Source organism: Malaclemys terrapin, chromosome 15, assembly GCF_027887155.1.
Source record: "Malaclemys terrapin pileata isolate rMalTer1 chromosome 15, rMalTer1.hap1, whole genome shotgun sequence".
Taxonomy (NCBI): Eukaryota; Metazoa; Chordata; order Testudines; family Emydidae; genus Malaclemys; species Malaclemys terrapin.
The window spans coordinates 16,310,510-16,330,342 of NC_071519.1; the positions used below are offsets into that span (position 1 = coordinate 16,310,510).

A 19,833-nucleotide genomic window follows, 5' to 3' on the forward strand; every position below is an offset into this window, starting at 1 on the left:
GGTGTTTACCTGGCTGCAGGGCAGCGGAGTTGAAACTCTTGACCAGAGGGGTCAGGATAGGCATTGTGAGATGCCTTCCAGAGCCCAATCACAACACTAAAATCAAGCACAGGGTCTACACTAGCACTTCGGTGACAAAACATTTGCATAAAAACCCTTACAACTCTCATAGAAGTGGTTTTATTATGTCGCTGAAACTGAGGTGTTCCATCGTCAAAAGTAGCTTTGCAGTGTGTACACCTCTCTAGACAAGGCCTTAGGTGCAGCATGGGAGAATGATGTTTGTTTTCTGGCCAACAGAGGTCTGCGTTTTATTGCCTTAAAATTTCAGTAAAAAAATTCAGACCCAAGCAGTGTGTACTGGGGAGATTGGTGGGGGTTTCTTTGGTTTTGTTTTTCTCATTTTAAATGACCTTGATCATTTTGATGGGGAAAATGTTTGTACGAAGCCAAGGAAAAGTAAGAAAAATTAAAAATGTGCACAGGAGTGAACGGGTTTCCGAGTGCCAGGGCAGGGGTGGAGATTTACATAAAGGGGGTTTAGGGAATAAATGAGAAGCTTTTGCTGCAGCACAGGGAGAGGTTTTGCAGTTTCATTTTTCCCAAGTGACAAGTCCCCCACATTGCCCCCTTGCTGCTGCTGCCCCAGCTCAGACCCCACTGTCACCCCTAGCTGTCACACCTCCCGCTGACAAACGCCCCTGTACATCAGAGACAAACTCTCTTAATCTGCCCCGTCTAAACCTCCCCCTGCAGAGCCCCAGAACAACTCCCACCTAGTTGGATCTCCTGGTAACCACATCTGGCCAAGTCGCTGCCCGGGCTGTTTTCCTAGGTCCCTGTGCAGAGGAAGCAGCAAGTTTCTACCAAATGAGTATCATGATATGCCCACTTGTCACAGGGGAGACTGGGGCATGATTCCTTGATGGGAAAGCTGCAATTTTGACACTAAGGGTATGTATACATTGCAATTAAAATGTGTGGCTGGTCCAGGCCAGCTGACTTGGGGTTGCAGGACTTGTCTGGAATGGTGGCTGAACAGCCAAAATATTTAAATAAATGGTATTCTATTATTGTTTAACAGTGTGATTAAAAATGTGATTAGTCATTTTTTTTTTTTTAATTTCACGATTAAGTACGATTAATTTTATTTCATTGCTAAACAGTCCTAGTTTTTATATCAGGATAGTGAACTCAAGCTAGCTAACACCATGGAAAATCCTAGTGGAGTCAAGGTCCAGGTAAATTTAACCTCCATGTACCTAGTTGAAGTCACTTCTAGTTCCCCCACCTAGGGCTGATGGACATTCCTATTGGAGGGACACACACCTCCATGATATAGCACAAAGGAGTTGATGAAAAAGAGTGTGGGATTCAACCCAAGGAAAGGTAAGCTGCAAAAGGGAAAAGCAGACAACTCAGGTGGGGGAGTTGAGAGACCATGGTGAGACAAATGCTTCTTTAAAGTTCAGTATGTGGGAATTAGCAAATGGAAAACAGAATCTTTTCTTAGCCCTAGACAATGTTTTTATGGTCTTTAACTACCTTGCAGATTCTCTGATGACAAATAAGGGCTGAGCTCTGAGGGAAGAATTCCCCACACTTGGAGCATTCGTAGGGTCTCTCTCCTGTGTGGATCCTCTGATGTCTAATAAGGTGTGAGCGCCGAGTGAAAGTTTTCCCACACTGGCAGCATTCATAGGGCCGCTCCCCTTTGTGGATCCTCTGATGTCTAATAAGGTGTGAGCGCCGAGTGAAAGTTTTCCCACACTGGCAGCATTCATAGGGCCGCTCCCCTTTGTGGATTCTCTGATGTTTAATAAGGCTTGAGCACCGAGTGAAGGTTTTCCCACACTCACAACATTCATAGGGTTTCTCCCCTGTGTGGATCCTCTGATGCTGAATAAGGTTTGAGCGCTCAGTGAAGGTTTTCCTGCACGTACAGCATTCATGGGGTCTCTCCCCTTTGTGGATACTCTGATGCTGCATAAGGTGTGAGCGCCGAGTGAAAGTTTTCCCACACTGGCAGCATTCATAGGGCCGCTCCCCTTTGTGGATTCTCTGATGTTTAATAAGGGTTGAGCACCGAGTGAAGGTTTTCCCACACTCACAACATTCATAGGGTTTCTCCCCTGCGTGGATTCTCTGATGCTGAATAAGGTTTGAGCGCTCAGTGAAGGTTTTCCTGCACGTACAGCATTCATGGGGTCTCTCCCCTTTGTGGATTCTCTGATGTCTAATGAGATGAGAGCTGAGAGTGAAGGTTTTCCCACACTCACAACATTCATAGGGTTTCTCCCCCGTGTGGATTCTCTGATGTTGAATAAGGTTTGAGCGCTCAGTGAAGGTTTTCCCACACTTACAGCATCCATAGGGTTTCTCCCCTGTGTGGATCCTCTGATGATTATTAAGGGTTGAGATCCGAGCAAAGGTTTTTCCACACTCACAGCATTCATAGGGGCGCTCCCCTGTGTGGATTCTCTGATGTCTAATAAGGTGTGAGCGCCTACTGAAGTTTTTCCCACACTCAACACATGTGTTATTTCTCTCTCCCATGGGGATTCTCTGCTGGGCCGTGGTTTCCTTGAGACGTTTACGAGTTCCCCGATAATAAACAGAATGACCAACTTTCTGTGTTGGCTGGTTCCCCTGCCACCTCTCTGGAATGTGCTGACTCTCACCGGCTTTTCCCTGATCACAACTCCCGGACACACTCCCTTTGCATCTTTGCAATAATGTGCCATGTGGTTCCACTTCCTCATCATCTTCCTGCTGAGGATTCTGCTCCATGGTCTCACTCCCCAGTCTAGCACCTGCTGGGACAGAGAAAGAAAACATCAGAAACAGGAATGGAAAAGGGGAGAACAAACTGAAAGAACACCTGGAGATGGAAAAAAATATCAGGGACTGAATTTCCCCAAACTCTTCCCCAAAGGGGAGAGAGGAAAGGTCGAATTTTTCATCCAGTTCCCACCCAAATACTCAGGGAGAAGGGAGTGCAGGGAGGGAGCTACTGCCAGGAGTTAGTCAGAATGGATAGGAAGGAGGGCTGTCAATTCACTGCAGTTAAGTCAAGTGATTAACGCAAAACAAATTAACTAGATTGAAAAAAAAAAGTCACGATTAATGGCAGTTTTAATCCCATGGTTAAACAATAATAGAATACCAATTGAAATGTATTATAAATATTTTTGGAAATGTTTCTACATTTTCAAATATATTGATTTTAATTACAATGCAGAATACAAACTGTACAGTGTTCACTTTATATTATTTTTATTATATTTGAACTGTAATAAAGATCAACAAAAGAAATAGTATTTTTCAATTCACATCATACAAGTATTGTAGTACAAGCTCTTTATCATACAAGTGCACCCTATAAATGTAGAATTATATGTGTTTATTTTACCTAACTGCACTCAAAACCAAAATAATGTAAAACCTTAGGACCTAGAAGTCCACTCAGTCCTACTTCTTGTTCAGCCAACCGCTAAGACAAACAAGTTTGTTCACATTTATAGGAAATAATGCTCCCGCTTCTTATTTACAATGTCACCTGAAAGTGAGAATAGGCATTCACATGGCAGTGTTGTAACTGGCGTTGCAAGGTGTGACAAGTTGTCATCCCCAGAGTGAGTCTGGTAGCTGTGGGAATCGCTTTGCCTTTGTAACAATTAAGCTGGTCTGGTCTCTCTCACACTGCTCTGCCGGTGATTCAGCCAGCCTTTCCAGGCCCTGTAATCACCCAACATGACAGCAGGTGGCACCACACACTCAACTGAGCTACCTGACTACTTTACCTAAGCCACTCAAGGACAGACAGAAAACAACAGCCAATTTCCCAGCTCTCCAGAGTTGGACACTTGATGGAGTATAAACCCAGTATTATACTGTCTTGCACTGCACAGGGATCAGTACAATGCAAACTCATCAATATAGGTCACTGTCCCCTCAATGTGGGAAAGATATGCAACAGCCTTTGTTTACAGAGCTGAGATTTTTCCAGACACTTCACTTAAAACACATTGGGTAAGGTAAGACATAAAACAAGTTTATTCACTACAGAAAGATAGATTTTAAGTAACTACGTGTGACAGCAGACAGATCAAAGCAGATTAAACAAAAATGCAAACTAAGCCTAATGTACCAGATAGATAGGATACGAATTACCAATTTCTCACCCTGACTGATGACACAAGCAGGCTTACAGATTCTTAAGGCACAGACTGCAATTGCTGAGCAGCATGGGTTCTCCCTTCCCCATTTCAAGTCCTTCATCTTTCAGAGCTTTTTTCAGGTGTTGAGTTGTGGGAGAGGGAACACCAGTCATAATGTCACTCCCTACCTTATATAGTCACTTCATATGGCAGGAACCCTTTGTTTCAAGCTAAATTCCCAGCCCAGTTTGTGGAAAAATACAGGTACCAAAATGAAGTTCGACTGTCCTGTGGTCTGGTCACATGCCCTTTGCATGTCTTGCTGAGTCATAGCGGCCATTACTCATAGGCTGGCTGAAACATTCACAGGAAGGCTAAGCTATTCCATGGTCCATCGTCTTTGCTGATGGGCCACCAACACTGACTAGCTTCTTCACTGTTGTACCTGAAAGGCTAGTTGTGGATGTTACCCAGAGTAAGCCCATTTGAAATACAGATACATAGTCAGAATTCATAACTCCAAATACAAAATTGATACATGCATACAAATACGATATTCATATTCAGAAAACCGTAACTTTTCCATAGACACTTCACAAGACACATCTTGTATCAGATGCATCATAATTATGTCACAATCATATCATAATTATACCACTATGATTAATATGGGGTGCAGTGTCATACAAGGTATTTACACACCAGAGATGCAAAACATTCATATGCCCCTTCAGGTTTTGACTTTTTATCTTTTTTACCATGCAAATATTTGTAATAAAAAATAATATAAAGTAAGCAACTGTACATTTTGTATTCTGTGTTATCATTGAAATAAAAAAGTAGGAAAATGTAGAAAAACATCCAAAATATTTATAATAAATTTAAATTAGTATTCTATTATTGTTTAAGTGTGATTAAAACTGAATTAATCACAACTTTTTTTGAATCCCGCAATTTATTGCAATTATTTTTTTAATTGTTTGAAAGCCCAAGTAGGAAGTCATAAGCAATATCTGGCCAAAGGATATGACATTTGCTGGGGACAATCCTGAACCTAGAGAGCTCACAAGGTCTTTGCTGGGAATCCCAGCAGTTTCCTTCAGGCACTAACAGTTTAACGACTCCTCACCTGTGCAGATGCCTCTCAGGATCTCGCTTTCCTCTGAGCCCTGGAGATCTGGGGCCCATGGTTCTTCCCCTTGTTTCAGCTGGGAGGTGACATCAGGTTTGGAAACTGGAAACCCTGCTCAGGGGAAAGAAGACAAGTGAGATCAGATGAATTAATGGGACTTATGTCACACACACAAAAACTTCTGTTATTTCAACCCCAGCCCATTTTAAATCAGTAAAATCTTGGAGCCAGCTCCCCAGATGCTCAAAGGTGCAGGACACTCTTCTAATGAGGGATGTAACTGATCCCATATATACTGAGAACACACACAGCCAGACATTCATGATCAAAGGGACTTCTAAAACCCAGAACAGCTAATTCCATGTCCCAGAAAGGGAAGACTCAAGACAGAGGGGAAGTCCCCTGGACCGGCTTCTTACTGACAGAGGCAGGCCCACACAAGGCCTGACAGGTGAGGTAGGGGGCACTCAAAGAGACAAGGAAGGGCACAGAGAGGCAGCTTGCCCTGCCAATCACTATGACCCCCACACTCTTTCCTCCAGCTGCTCTCACCCTTCCATACCTCTTGGGACCCGAGGAGAAACCACTACTTGTGTTCTCTCCTCCCCTCTCACTGCCCATAGCACTCCTTGCTATCAGTTCTCCCAAATTTCTTGCTCCCCAACCACTTCCACCCATCAGCCCAATGTCTCAATTGTTCCTTGGTCTTGATTCCCAAGAGCTGCTGCCAGAAATGTGTCCCTTTGCTCCCTCCCATTGCTAGCATCCCTATTTCCTGGGGCACCCGCTACCCAACACCCATGCTCCCTTTTCTCTAACTAGCACCAACCCTTCCAGATCCTTGCGTTTTAATTCTTCCAACCCTCCACAGCATCCTAACTCCTTATAACAGCTGTTCCATGGCATCCCAACCCCTTACCACTGCGCTCAGCCCTACAGGCTCACAGGAGTGCTTTGCCCCAAACCTTCCCATATCCGGCTTTCTAACACCTTCCCTCTCACTGCCCAGAACCTCCCCATTATTATTTTTTTATTTCTATTATTGTAGTGCCTAGTAGCGCTAGTCATGGACCAGGATCCCACTCTGATGGACATTCTATAAACAGAGAACAAAAAAGTGTCTCTGCCCCAAAGATCTGACAATCTAGGAATAAAACAAGGGACAGATGGATAAACACAGACACCGTTGGCAATTTCCTGGACCATATTTATCAAATTAAGTCAAATCTTACTGAATAAATTTCAGTATCTTAGGAGTTATATAGAGATATACCTATCTCATAGAGCTGGAAAGGACCTTGAAAGGTCATTAAGTCCAGCCCCCCATGCCTTCACTAGCAGGACCAAGTACTGATTTTGCCCCAGATCCCTAAGTGGCCCCCTCAAGGATTAGAACTCACAACCCTGGGTTTAGCAGGCCAATGCTCAAACCACTGAGCTAAAAATATGTGTGCGCACTTATTACTGTGGGATGGGCTATAATATCTCCAGGCAGAAGACCTGGCTAACATAAACCCTAGGAAGTGTTATGAGCTTCAAAGGACCCTTTGAAATAATGTTCTAGACAAGTTAAGTGGGATACCTAGGAAATCCTTGAGGGGAGGGAAAGGCAACTTCTCACCTCCACATCAAACCTATGAAAGCTGCACCCTCAGGAAGACGAGTCCAGAGGCCAAAACTGGAGAAAAGGGTGACTTACAAATGCATGGGCATGCTTGTTCTAAGCTAACAACTGGTACCTTGTGACCACATAAAACTCTTGGTGAGGTTTGAAGGTCTGTTCACCTGCCTGAGCCATTGATGGGGTTTGGGTGATCTCTGGTAAGCTTATTAGCATGTGTATAGGTTCTTTTATTGTTTTTAATATGTTATCTCTGTAATGCCTTTGCCTTGAGAATCATTGTTTGCTGGGAAAGGGCTGTATCATAACTTAACTAGGGGTAGTTATGCTGTTCATAGCCTCTGAGGAAGGAAGGCAAAGCAGGCCTGCTGAGGAAGAGGATCTGCCTTAGTGGGGAATTCACACTGTAGGCAGGGAGCAGTGCAGCCTGGAGATACAATAGTTACTAGGCAGAGAGATGTGGGTTTCTACCCAAGAGAGGTGCCAGCTGGGCAGCCTGAAAGTGGGTGCCCTTGCTGGACCACAGAGGGGGAATATAGGTGCAATGGCCCTGAATAGTGACAGCGAGAGCACAAGGAAACAATAAGACATTTGTCATCCTGATAGTGATCTCAGCACTCAACTTGCCTAACCATTGTCATGTGTTCCTAGGCTTCATAGAACAAAGGAGTTGGACGGAGGCATGGGAAGGAGGATAAACAGGTAGGCCGGGGGATGTTTATGAGGAGTTCCTCCAAAGAGCAAGGAGTAGCATGGGAGAAAGCCCAGAACCACAGAAATGTAAGGGTGGAAGGGAGCTCAAGAAGTCATCCAGTCCAGCCCCCTGGTCTATGACAGTATTGCTTCAGATTTGAGGGGTGCATGTACTCCAGAACATGATCAAGCCAATTGCAAACATATTACGTACATTCAGCCACCCTGAAGTAATGAAATAGAACACCACATACCCTTTCTCCCCGACGGGTTAGCAACTGGCCACTATGAATCTGCTGTTAATGACTCAATACCATTCCAGATGTTAGGTAAATATCTGGGATTGGGATATTCTAAACCTATTGCTTATGTCTGTGTGTCCTTAAATCTAATAAACTGCAGTGTTAGACAAGAGCATGCTTACTTGCATTTAATTCTTGATCAGACAGAATTGCTGTGTTCCTATTGATTTATTACTGACACCATGTAGAGTGAAATAGTTAAGTGGCCCCTGATGTGGGTTCTGAAAAGCCTGGATAACAACAGGACCAAGTATATCTAGACCATCCCTCACAGGTGTTTGTCTAACCTGCTTTTTAAAACTTCCAGTGATGGGGAATCCACAACTTCAATTGGAAGCCTACTCCACAGCACAACTATCCTTATAGACTGAAACTTTTTCCTAATTGTCTAACCTAAATCTCCATTGATGTATAGTAAACTCATTAAGGACCTGGCTGAAGAGACAGGAGAAGTAGTAATGGGTTTGAATTGCAGCAAGGGAGATTTAGGCTAGACATTAGTAAAAACTTCCTAAGTGTAAGAGTACTTAAGCAGTGGAACAAATTACACTGCTCTACAGCCAAAATGCTTCTGAAATAAATGTAGTCAAATTTTACTAATTCTGGGTCACTGCGAACAAAAATGATGCTTAAAATTGTTGATTGGCTCTAGTTTTCAAGATATGCTATTGGGTCAGTATATATGTCCCTTGACTTGGGAATGGCAGAGGATAAGTGAGTTATAAAGGGAAGGGATCGCCATTTAAACCAGAAATGACTAAAATACATCTTTGACTGGATCTATGAATAAATCTATGACTGGGTTTGGACAGTACTTGCTTTTTAGGCAAAACAATGAATGATGCAATCTGAAGCTGGTATTGCGTCATACATGATATGAATTGCATCATGTTATTCCTAGAAGTCATGGATGATGCAATCATAATGAAGCTTACATCACTCTGCTGAACATATTGCCCTATATCAGCTCTAGAAATCATACAGTGTTGTGCTCTCTTATTTGTCAGTGTTTGATTTTGCAAATGGACACATTTCTGTTTAGCCAAAGTGAGCAGAGATGCCTCGTACTTGTGTGAACAGTGCAGATAACTTCTGCTATGTTTGTGGTGAAGTGACTTTTGCATCACAAAAGCGCAGTATAACCACTATGGTTAAGAAAGCCTATCACCTTTATTTTGGCTGCAAAATTGGAGATCAGAACAAGAGGTGGGCCCCACACATATGCTGCAACACCTGTGCAACAAATCTTTGCCAGTGGTTGAACAGGAAAAGGAAATCTATGCCTTTTGCAGTGCCAATGATTTGGAGAGAGCCAACAGATCATACCAGCAATTGTTACTTCTGCATGGTGCCTCCAGTTGGGAAAGGTGTGTCAAAGAAGAAAAAGTGGACTGTGCATTATCCAAACATTCCATCAGCTATACAGCCAGTACCCCACGGAGAAGGACTGCCGGTTCCTGATGCACCAGAACCATTCTCACTTGAGTCAGATGAGGAAGAGGATGAAACTTCTGGTCCTGAACCATCAATGTCACAGGACCCACATTTTCTCCCATTCTCCTCCTCTGAACCATACCTCATAACACAAGGTGAACTGAATGACCTTGTCAGGGAATTTGGAACTACCCAAGAGTAAGGCAGAGCTGTTGGGCTCCAGACTACAGCAGTGGAATCTCCTGGCAGGTGATGTTAGGGTTTCCATGTTCCGTGACCGTCAAAAGGATCTTGTCCCATTCTTCTTCGTGGAAGGTGATCTTGTAGCCTGCAACAACATCGATGGTGTGATGGTAGCCCTCAACATCGTTCACGATCCAGATGAATGGAGACCATTCATTGATTCATCGAAGATGAGTCTTAAAGCTGTTTTACTGCATAATGGCAATGTTTTGCCATAAATTCCAGTTGGTCATGCAGTCCATATGAAGGAAACCTATGACAACATGAAACAACTTTTGAGGTGCATAAACTATGACCAACATCAGTGGCAGCTTTGTGGTGATTTGAAGGTTGTTGCTCTCTTGCTTGGTCTGCAGACTGGATACACACAAAGTATGCTGTTTTCTCTGCGAATGGGATAGTCGTGCAAGAGATTCCCACTACATCAAGAAAGATTGGCCACTCCGACAGTCATTGGAGCCTGGGAAGAAAAGTGTTCAGCATCCACCACTTGTTGAATCAAGGGAGATTTTGTTACCACCCGTACACATCAAGCTGAGTCTGATGAAGAACTTTGTCAAGGCCATTGACAAAACACAAGCAGCTTTCAAGTACCTCCGTGGAAAATTTCCAAGGTTAAGTGAAGCTAAGTTAAAGGAAGGTGTCTTCGTTGGTCCTCAGATTCGTGAACTTCTTCGAGATGATGCATTTGACCATGCACTGCATGGCAAGGAAAAGACGGCATGGAAAGCCTTCCAGTTAGTGGCAATAAATTTTCTCGGAAACAACAAGGCAGACAACTACAGGTTGTTGGTGGAAAACCTCATCAAGGCATACAAAAGCCTTGGTTGCAACATGTCACTAAAGATACATTTTTTGCACTCTCATCTACATTTTTTTCCACCGAACTGCGGAGCAGTGAGCGACTAGCACGGCGAGCGATTTCACCAGGACATTGCAACAATGGAGAAACGCTATCAGTGCAAATGGAGCCCATCAATGCTTGCAGACTATTGCTGGACAGTGACAAGAGATGCTCCATTTAATGAATACAAGAGACAAGCCAAGAAGCGCCGAGTAGACACTGAATAGGACTAAACTATGTACATAATAGTTTTTTGCCTTTTGTTTCATAATAAATTTTATTTATATAACCCTTTTGCTGATTTTTAAAGTGTTACATAAACAGGACAGGTGAAATATTATCATGTAAAGCAACCATAAACACATGAAAAGACCTAGGTTTACAATTCATGATTAAAACTCTACTATCTACACAATATACATAGACATAAAATGTAAAAACTTAAATATCTTAGAAACAGTAGCCAGTTGTTTTAATTGTATTTTAATTCAGCACACCAAAATACATAATAAATAGCACATTTTATCTCTGAAGCAGACGACTTCTGAAAAATTGTAGACCAGTGTTACCTAGGCTGGTTGTGGAATCTCTGTCATTGGAGGATTTTAAGAACAGGTTGGAAAAACTCTTGTAGGGGATGGTCTAGATAATACTTAGTCCTTCCTCAGCACAGAGGAATGAACTAGATGACCTTCAAGGTCTCTTCCAGTCCCTCATTACTATTAGGGCTGTTGATTAATCATAGTTAACTCACGCGATTAATTCAAAAAAATTGGGTCTAAAATTATCACAATCAGTTTTAATCACACTGTTAAAGAATAGAATACCAACTGAAATTTGTTAAATATTTTTCTATGTTTTTCCACATTTTCAAATATATTGATTTCAATTACAACACAGAATTCAAAGTGTACAGTGCTCACTTTATATCATTATTTTTTATTACAAATGTTTGCACTGAAAAAACGATAAACAAAAGAAATAATATTTTTAATTCACCTCAGACAAGTACAGTAGGGCAATCTCTTCATCGCGAAAGTGCAATTTACAAATAATGATTTTATTATATAACTGCACTCAAAAACAAAGCAATGTAAAACTTTGGAGCCTACAAGTCCACTCAGTCCTACTTCTTGTTCAGCCAATTGCTAAGACAAACAAGTTTACATTGTTACATTTACGTGAGATATTACTGCTGGCTTCTTATTTACAATGTCACCTGAAAGTGAGAACAGGCATTTTTGTAGCTGGCATTGCAAGGTATTTACGTGCCAGATATGCTAAATATTCGCATGCCCTTTCATGCTTTGACTATCATTCCAGAGGACATGCTTCCATGCTGATGATGTTCATTAAAAAAATAATACATTAATTGTGACTGAACTTCTCGGGGGAGAATTGTATGTGTTCTGCTCTGTTTTACCTGCATTCTGCCATATATTTCATGTTATAGCAGTCTTGGATTATGACCCAACATATGTAGTTAATTTTAAGAACACTTTCACTGCAGATCTGACAAAACACAAAGACGGTACTGTGAGAGGGTCACGCCAAATGGCTACAGGAGAGTGATAGAAGGTAGACACATTAGCCCCAGATTAAGCAGGTCCCTTTTCCCTGAGTAAGATAATGGGCTGTTCCAGAACAATGAGGAAGTTGCTAGAATCAATTAGGACAGACAGGCTAATCAAGGCACCTGGTTTAAAAAGGACCTCACTTCAGTTAGTGAGGTGCGTGCAAGGAGCTGGGAGCAAGACGTGCACAAGTAGCTGAGAGTGGGAAGGCATACTGCTGGAGGGCAGAGGAGTACAAGTGTCATCAGGAGGGAAGTCCTGTGGTGAGGACAAAAACGGTGTTTGGAGGAGGCCATGGGGAAGTAGCCCAGGGAGTTGTAGCTGTCACGCAGCTATTACAGGAAACACTGTAGACAGCTGCGATCCACAGGGCCCTGGGCTGGAACCCAGAGTAGAGGGCGGGCCTGAGTTCCCCCCATGCCCGCACCTCCCTATTGGATACAAGAGGAGTTGACCTGGACTGTGGGTCCCACCAGAGGGGAAGGTCCCTGGCCTATCCCCCAACCCACTAGGTGGGTCAGCAGAGACTGCGGGGATTGTTCTCCTCCCTTTCCTCATGCTGGCCAGTGATGAGGTTAGCTGAGTGAACAGCAGGTTTGAGCCACTAGCAAAAATGGCCAAACTGAGGGCTGCCGTGAATCTCTGAGGCGACCAAATCTGCCAATAAGCATAGGACCCACCAAGGCAGAGGAGGAACTTTGTCACAAAACCAATGTGAGATTTCTAAAGATAGCTACATCACTTGACCCAAGGTTTAAGGATCTGAAGTGCCTTCCAAAATCTGAGAGGGATGAGATGTAGAGCATGCTTTCAGAAGTCTTAAAAGAGCAACACTCCAATGTGGAAACTACAGAACCCAAACCACCAAAAAAGAAAATCAACCTTCTGCTGGGGGCATCTGACTCAGATGATGAAAATGAACATGCGTCAGTCTGCACTGCTTTGGATAGTTATTGAGCAGAACCCGTCATCAGCATGGATGCATGTCCTCTGGAATGGCAGCTGAAGCATGAAGGGACATATGAATCTTCAGCGCATCTGGCATGTAAATATGTTGCAATGCTGGCTACAATAGTGCCATGCAAATGCCTGTTCTCACTATCAGGTGACAATGTAAGCAAGAAGCAAATGTAAACAAACTTGTTTGAGCGATTGGCTGAACAAGAAGTAGGACTGAGTGGACTTGTAGGCACTAAAGTTTTACACTGTTCTGTTTGGCACGCAGTTATTTTTTGCACATAGTTCTACATTTGTAAGTTCAACTTTTATGATGAAGAGATTGCACTACAGTCAACTATTAGGTGAATTGAAAAATACTATTTTTTTTTTACAGTGCAAATATTTGTAATAAAAAACGAATATAAAGTGAGCACTTTACACTTCGTATTCTGTGTTGTAATTGAAATCAATATATTTGAAAATGTAGAAAACATCCAAAAATATTTAAATAAATGGTATTCTATTATTGTTTAACAGCGCAATTAATCATGCAATTAATTGCCATTATTTTTTTTAATCGCATTTAATTTTTTTAATTGCTTGACAGACCTAATTACTATGATTACTTATTCTACTAACTTCAGTGGACAAAGAGATCAGTTGACCACCGTACTCTTAAGAATTGCCATTAACATATATGAAGACTATTTTCAGGTCCCTCCTCAGTCTTCTTTCCTCAACATGCCAGTTTTTTTTAACCTTTCCATTTGTGTAAGGTTCTCTAATCCTTTCATCATTTTTGTTGCTCTCCTTTGGATTATCTTGAATTTCTCCACATCATTCCTAAAGTATGGCACAAAGAAATGGACATAGTACTCCAGCTGAGGCCTCACCAGTGCTGAGTAGAGTGGGACAATTACAGTACCTTATAGATCAAATTACTATTAGTAGCCCCAGAACACTATCCTTTTGTGCAGTTGTGTCATATTGTTGACTCATATTCAGTTTGTGATCCACTATATGCCCTACATCCTTTTCAGCAGTACTGCCACTTAGCCAATTATTTCCCATTTTGTAGTCGTGCATTCAATTTTTCCTTCCGAAGTGAAGCACTTCTCATTTGCCTTTATTGAAATTAATCTTGTTCATTCAGACCAATTCTCCAATTCGTAAACGTAATTTTGAATTCTAATCTTGTCCACCAATGTGCTTGCAACCCCTCTCAGCTTGGTGTCATATGCAAACTTTAGAAGCATACTCTAAACTCCAATATCCAAGTCAGTAACGAAAACATTGAATAGTACTGGACACAGAACTTATCCTTGTGGGACCCCACAAGATACACCCTCTAAGCTGGACAGTAAACCATTGATAACTACTCTTTCAGTACAATCTTTAAACTAGTTGTGATCTATCTTAGCTACCCAGATCATATTTTTCTAGTTTGCTTACGAGAATATCACAGGGGGCTATGTCAAAACCTTACTAAAATCAAGATATATCAAATCTACTACTTCCCCACAGACACACAAAGCACAACCACTAATTGTAACATATAAGTAATGTAATAGGCACTCCACAAAAGTGTAACAGACAACCTTTTTGGGCACATTATTACAGGGAATCTGAAATACGACTTGAAATATATGTGGTAAGTCTGTATGAGGGAAGGTGCAGGGCACTTATATTGCACAGTGGGCAGTGGGGCAAATGGAGCACCAACACATTTCATCTTTATGCCTGCCCCTATCAGGAAATGTGCCACCATATGTCCTATGCTTTTCTCAGGATACCTGGGCAGGAGGATCCCAAAGAAAAAAGAAAAAAAGGGGTTTTATTTGCCTGTTTGAATTTTGAAGTCGTTAACATACAATTGTGCCTTATATCTTTATTGACATATGTGAACAAGGAACAAAGATACTATGTGCTCCTGCCTACAGCCATATAAGGTTTTTTAGTATAACGAGAAAAGGTAAGAAATAGAGTTAGTGTTGCTAGATATGGTGGGAATTTGATATGCGAGTATAATTGACGGCTGCCCAACTCCTCTCCCATGACAAGGTCAAGCAACCAGTTGGGAGGGGCAAGAGGATGGGCGGGGGGACGGGAAGGACTATAAGACACACAAAAAGCCAAAGAAAAGGTAACCCTGGCCGGTACATAACCTCACTCCCTACCCCTCCCATGGGATACAAAAGAGGTGGTACCAAAGCCCTCAGACTCAAGATCCTTCAAAATGGAACTTGACCATAGATGGCCAGGGGTGGTGCCAAGGGCGTGCACTAGGGCTATAATTAAGCCTACTAAGAAGGAGGGGGGTAGGAAGGGGAAGGAAAAGCTCTGCTGGTGTACAGAACTAGATTATGCTGCTTTTTAACCCCAATAAACATTGCATTGCCTGCACTTTGGACTCTGGCCTTCTGTTTTCTATCTGCATGACAAGAACCAAGGGGGGTGGGGTGGAGGGGAGCCCTAGCATAACCCATTCAAAGAACAAAGTTAGGATGGCTTGGCATGATTTGTTCTTGACAAATCCATGCTGGCTATAACGTTTGACACTATTATTCTCTAGGTGCTTACAAATGGATTGGTTAATAATATGTTTCAGTAGCTTTCCAGGTATTGAAGTAGGAGTTGACTGGTCTTGACTTCACTAAGTCCTTTTTATTCCTGTTTTTAAAGATACATACTAAAGATACATGTCCTTCTCCGGGCTTCTGGGACCTCATCCCTTCCCCAGGAGTACTCAGAGATAATTGCTAATGGTTCCAAGATTGCTTCAGCTGGTTTCTTAAGGATCCTAAGATGAATTTAATCAGGCCCTACTGACTTGAATACATTCAACTTATCTAAATATTTCTTTAACCTGTTCTTTCCCTATTTTGGCTTGTCTTCCTTCCCCTTCACTTTTAATATTGTGTTAAGTATCTGGTCAAAATTTACCCTTTTAGTAAAGACTGGAGTAAAATAGGCATTAAATAACTTATGACATCAAGAAAGCTCAGGTATTAGTTTTTGCTCCCTCCTACGTAGAGGAACTACACCTTCCTTTGTCTTTCTCTAGCTCCTAATGTATTTATAGAATCTTTTCTTATAGCCTTTCTGTGCTTGCTAGGTGTAACTCATTTGTGCCTTAGTCGTTCTGATTTTCTCACTACTTACTTGTGCTCTCCTTCTATATTCCTCCACTGCATTTTGTCCAGGTTTCCACTTTTTGTAGGATTCCATTTTGATTTTCAAGTCATTAAAGAGCTACTGTGGTGCTATCTTGGCCTCTTATTTCTTCCTTTCTTTCCCTCACATCATGTTAGTTTGCAGTTATGACTTTGATATCGCATCCTTGACAAACTGCCAGGCTCCTGAAGACATTTTTCCCTTAGATTTTCTTCCCATAAGATTGTACCTACCAGTTCTCTTAGTTTGTTGAGGTCTGCTTTTTAGAAGTCCTTATTCTGCTGCTCTCACTCCTTTCTTTCCTTAGAATAAAAAAACTATCATTTCATGTTCACTTTCACCCAAATTGCCTTCCATCTTCAGATTTCCTGCCAATTCCTCCCTTCTTGCCATACAGAAGTCTGAAATAGCTGTCCCCATGGTTACTTCTGCCACACTCTTGAACAAAAAGGTTGTTTCCAGTACACTCCAAGAACTTACTGGACATTTTGTGTTTTGCTGTATTACTTTTCCAACAGATATTGGGGTAGTTTAAGTCCCGTATGACTACCCCAGGTCTTGTATTTTGGATATTTCTATCACTTGCTTTAGAAATGCCTCATCCACCTTCTCATCCTGATTTCATTATCTATAGTAGACCCCGACCATGAGGTCACCCCTATTTTTTATTCCTGTTATCTTTACCTAGAAAACCTCAGCTGGTCTGCTTCTCACCCTTTTCTGGACCTGAGAACAAGTGTATATATTTTTAACATATAATGCAGCACCTCCTCCCTTTTTACCCTCATTCTGCTTTCCTGAATAAGCTAGTCTACTCTGTACCAGTGGCTCTCAAGCTTTCCAGATTACTGTACCCCTGTGACAGGGTGTACATACCCCACACTAGGCAGGAAAGGATTAATCCCACATTATGGGCAGAGGAAGTCCTGCCCCTCAGACCATGCTGGGCATGCTCCAACTGCTGTGCTAGTATAAAGGACAGCAGTCCAGCTCAGTCAGTACTGACTGCCAAGGAGAAAGGACACCTGGTGGAGGCTCCAGCCCAGGAGCTGTTCCAGCCCTTTTCTGCAGGAGCCAGAGATCCTGAGGCACAGACCGGAGACCTGCTGCCTATAGCTGAACATCTGGAGTCGAAGTCCCAGGGAGTTACTTGTGCTGAAGAGCCCACAGACCCCAACATCATATGAACTGCAGCTTTAGGAAACCCAGCAGGAAGTGATCCATGGAGGTAGAGTGAGTGGTATCTCCCACCCATGTAAGGTCAGCATGTTGCGATTGGATTCCACACTGACCCAGTGGCAGACCACGCTGTCACTGTTAGACCCAGTGGGACCCAGTGGAGTTGGGTGGGCCCAGGTCCCCCTATCATGGCTGCCAGTGCAAGTCTGTGGATTCAGGCTGAGAGGATGTCTCCCAGTAGCAGTGCAGTCATAACCATAATGTGCTACTTGCCTTTTGTAGGGTGATCCCCACAGCTCCACTTCTCTGAAACAGGCCCTGCTGGAGGCAGCACCCCTTTGTATCATGATGGCACTTCAGTCAGTCCAAATGATTTCAGACTGCTTGTATACACCATCTCTTCTGGGGTGCTGCAGCCAATAGGTATTTGCAGCAATCCAAGACAGCCTTTTCAGAACAAGACCGCATTGCTTAGGCAACTGGAACATAGGATTTACAGATCTCTTGGTTAGTTCAGTAAAGCAAAACTGAACTCTATATTCATTTTGGCAGAGTCATCTGCCCAGCTTTTCCAAAGCTTCCGCGATTTCATCTCTCTCTCTCTCTCCTTGTCTCAGTCTTTTTTCCCTGGATAGCAGCAAACTTGAAACCCAGTTGGTTTGTACCCTAGTTCCTGTGTCCCAAAAGTGCAGTGCAGTTGTGTTCCCATGTTCTGCTTCCCTTGGATCCCAGTCATTACACATTAATGCCCAGTTTGAGACTTCCATTATCCAGTGTGAATCATTCACATGTGGACTGTTCTTGATTAGCGTATCCATATAAATGGAGACACATGGCCAGCAAGAGTTAAGCAGCTTGCAGGCTAACTGACCCAGATTCAACCTTTAGAGACATGTTAGGAAAGTATGTAAATGGTATTTAGGGCCATTCCATGTTAGATGTTAGCCATGCAAACAGACAGTTCCTGTCTATTACTATAGCTATAGATTCAGAGATCAAATGGTAATATTAACATTTAGATGAATCTTGAGTGAAATAATGTCATTGTCTGTATGTCTCTTTAAAGTTTGATAAACTACCTTATGTTAATCCATGTGGTTAATTACCCATGATGTTAAGGAAATAGAAGGTTACTTCAAAGGCTTATTGTTCACCCAGGACTGTATGGTCAAGAGGCTGCCAGAAAACTGTATAAAAACTCTTGGGACCTGATACTTTCATCTCAGATCTGCTTGATGCTTTATGCAGGGGAAGTGTCAGTCATAAGACTGAGATCTCCAGTACCCTGGATATGAACATTGGACTAATTCTGAAAGAACTATTTTCAACTATAAAGCTCATCATCTCTACTATGAAACTGATCTCAGAACTGTACTCATGTCTTTGTGCATACTGATCTTTTAACCAATAGTCTCTTTTCTTTTTAAATAAATTTTAGTTTACTTTATAAGAATTGGCTCTGAGTGTGTATTTGGGTAAGATCTGAAATATTCATTAACCTGGGAGGTAATGTGACTGGTCCTTTGGGATTGGTAGAATTTTCTTATGATTAAGATTTTCAGAAATCCTCATCACATTTGACTTTGGTGTCTGGGTGGAAGCCCAAGGCTGGGTTGCTATAAGGGAACTGTGTTTTGGCTTCTGTGCAACCAGTAAGGTATTGTAGAAGCTGTTTTCTGCTGGTTTGGTAAATCTAAGTATTGGAATATCCACCAGCTTTGGGGATTGTTTGCCCTATGCTTTGCAGTTTGCCCTAATTGAGTAACCTCAATGTGGCCCCCCTGGGACCCTGGTCACACCTATGTTACTTAAAGAGCAATTATGTCCCCATCCCAGAAGAGGAATTAATTCCTTCACAACCAATGGCTAACAAAGCAAAGTGAGAGGGAAGCTGATCCATGAACATTTTTCATTAACATAACTACTAAATAAATCCTCATTCTCCAGAGGTCAAAGCAGAGGGCTAGGATAATGAATCATAAAAATCACAGATAGGCAAGAGTAAAATTACCTCAAGATGTCAGCTAATCAATCCTCCAGCCCTGAGGCAGGACCAAGGATACATAGACCATGGCTGACAGGTATTTGTCTAATCCGTTCTTAAAAACGTCCAGGGATTGGGATTCCACAACCTCTAGGTAACCTATCCCAGTACTTGCCTATCCTCACAGTTGGAAAGTTTTTCCTAATATCCAACCTAACAACCATGACTATAGATTAAGACAATTACTACTTCTCTTACCCCAGTACACATGAACAGTTGATCATCCTCTGTACAACAGCCCTTAACATATGAGGACTGTTATCAGGTCCTCCCGTCCCCAGTCATCTTTTCTCAAGACTAAACATGACAGATTCTTTCAACCCTTCCTCACAAGTTACATTTGAGGATAGTGAGCTAGCTTTGTGGATGTTGAATTCTCAATGGATCTGAGCAGGGCATGATTGCATTTGTCAAGGGAGAGAAAAGAATGTTGCAGTAATTGAGACAGGAGACTATGAGAGCCCGGACAAGAGTCTTAGCTTTGTGGATGGATA

The 19,833-nt window shown here is 42.3% G+C and overlaps 1 protein-coding gene across 3 annotated transcripts in view; it reads right to left on the reverse strand.

The window, feature by feature from the left end:
• The window catches only part of LOC128822955 (zinc finger protein 436-like), a 44,935-nt gene that overhangs the window by 3,094 nt on the left and 22,008 nt on the right, over positions 1 to 19,833 (reverse strand). For 2 of the 3 annotated variants that reach the window (XM_054004857.1, XM_054004858.1), the window contains exons 4-5: positions 5,290 to 5,403; positions 1 to 2,816 (exon numbers count right to left, since the gene is read on the reverse strand). The exon at positions 1 to 2,816 is cut by the window's left edge and continues 3,094 nt beyond it. In XM_054004857.1, coding sequence (XP_053860832.1) covers positions 1,516 to 2,816; positions 5,290 to 5,403 — 1,415 coding nt within the window. In that variant the 3' untranslated portion in view covers positions 1 to 1,515. The remainder of the gene's footprint in view (positions 2,817 to 5,289; positions 5,404 to 19,833) is intronic. The other variant, XM_054004859.1, reaches the window with a different exon arrangement.